This window comes from Monoraphidium neglectum, assembly GCF_000611645.1.
Source record: "Monoraphidium neglectum strain SAG 48.87 unplaced genomic scaffold scaffold06735, whole genome shotgun sequence".
NCBI lineage: Eukaryota > Viridiplantae > Chlorophyta > Chlorophyceae > Sphaeropleales > Selenastraceae > Monoraphidium > Monoraphidium neglectum.
The window spans coordinates 1-2,004 of record NW_014006913.1 but is presented as its reverse complement, the minus strand read 5'-3'; the positions used below and the strand labels follow the sequence as shown (position 1 = coordinate 2,004).

The 2,004-nt window shown below is 65.3% G+C and overlaps 1 protein-coding gene across 1 annotated transcript; it reads left to right on the top strand.

Moving 5' to 3' along the window:
* Positions 1-1,599: 1,599 nt before the first annotated feature.
* On the top strand, positions 1,600-1,871 carry MNEG_16737 (hypothetical protein; the record flags this gene model as incomplete). Its single annotated transcript, XM_014034793.1, has 1 exon — positions 1,600-1,871. A coding segment is annotated over one exon (272 nt), but the record flags the coding sequence as incomplete, so codon positions are not given.
* Positions 1,872-2,004: the final 133 nt, after the last annotated feature.

The window sequence follows — 2,004 nt, the reverse complement described above, 5'->3', positions numbered from 1 at the left end:
CCGCCGTGCTGTGCGCGCTGGTGACGGTGTATGTAGCAGAGCGCGCGGGACACACCGGCCGAGAGGGCGGGCTCCAGGCGCGGCGCGGCGGGGGCGCCGCCCGGGGGCGGCTCCGCGCCGGGCGGCGGGGCGAGCAGCTGCTGCAGGCGCGCGGTGACCGCGATGCATAGGGAGGCTGGGTCTGCGCCCTCCTCCGATGTGCAGTAGAGGATGGGGCTGCAGGGGTTTGGGCGGACGGGTCGGGTTAGGAGTCGGAAGGACAGGATAGGAAGGTGCGCCGGCGGGTATTGAAGGGACCGATGATCTGACGTCCAGGGGACAGGGTCAAGGGTGCGCCGTATTGCCGGGCATGGGGCTGCGGTTGCGGCGCTGATGGGTGCGTGGATTCGCCGCTTTGAGGGTGCTACTGCACGGCGACGCCTGCGGCCGGCGCTGGCGGGCGTGTTTGTGCCCAAGGGCGCTGCTGTGCCGCGAGTGCCGGCTATTGAATGCGCTGCTCTCCCAAAGAAAAAGTCGCGCCAGCTAGCGGCCGGTGCGAGTCGCACGGCCGCCCACCTGCTGCCCGGGTGCATTGCCATCACGCACTGTTGGTTGCGCTCGCTCAAGAGCAAGTGAGCCTTCAGAAATGTGAGCACCTGGGGCGGCGGGCGAGGAGGGGCGGCGGCGCACAGCGACGCGCGTGCTCGTCACAGCCGCGCTCGTCTCTGCTTCTTGCATCGCATCGTTTGAAGCAAACCGGGCTCACATGATGCGGCGAGGGCCATCTGCAAAATCAGCCCAACCGCTTTCATGAAGTGATCCCAGCTGCGGCCGCCCCGGAGTGCTCAGTGCTTCGGCGCGATAAGGGCGTTTGGCATTGCCTGGGGACGCGCCTGCTGCAATATGACGTCCGCCGGCACCGCGCAGCCGCCGAGCAGCTGCGTGTCCAGCAGCAGCACCAGCAGCTCGCCGGCGCCGTCTGCAGGGCGGGTGTCATGTGGGCACGAGGTCATTCAGGCGGCGCGACGGCCGCGCAGTGGCGCTCTGGGGGAGGGCGACTGGTGCTGTAGTGCAAACCGCGGGGCGGCGCACCTGCTGGCATCGTGCTCCAGCGGCCTGCTGGTCACTCTGAACAGTTCTCAGTAGCAACCCCTTCCCAATACTGCCACTAAACTCGCGATGTAAGGTCCAAACCGCGATCCAGCCTTGAAGATCTACACTGGCATGTAGACTTACGGTGCATATACTGATTTCAAGCTCTTTGCACGAGCAATTCATACACTCGTAAGCTCGGCTCGAACACGCGGCTCTCGGCATGTGCTGCAACGTGTCACCTGGTGCCGCTATGGTGCCACGGTTGCAACGGCATAGAAGTGATGGCTACCGTGTCAATCAATCGGTGAGAAGTTCTTTCGTACGTCATCTCTCCCAGTGGTTGTGGCTGTTCACCACGATCTCGCCGCCGCGACCTCAGCAAAGGCTCGTTCATATATCCAGAAGCGCATTAAACAGAAGTAGTGGCGACCTGATATCGTATCATTTGCTGAACATCATCACGCAACTCTGAGCAACGGCGGCAGCGGCGCATCCGCACGAGCAGCAGCGGCGGCGGCACGCACAATGGGCAAGAAGCGGAAGCAGCAAGAGGTGGCTGTTGAGGAGCAGCAGCCTGAGCCAAGCAAGCAGCACAAGCAGCAGCAGCAGCAGCAGCAGCAGCCGCAGCGGCGACCAGGCAAGCAGCGCAAGGGCGCCGCCGGCACGCCCGTGCCGGCCGCCGCCCCCGTGGCTTCACCGGCCGCTGCGGCGCCGGCGGCGGGCGGCGCGGGCGGCGCGATCACCTTCAAAAACAAAGAGAAGGTGCTCGTGCTGGCCACGAGGGGCATCGCGTACAGGTAGGGCCGGACGGCAGCGGGACAGGCACTCCCGAGTTGCCCGGACACTTCTTCTGCAGCAAATCAATCACCGCAGCGGCAATCTGCGTGTGCCACAGGGCACCGTCGCGTCATGTGCGACGCCGTGTAGCAG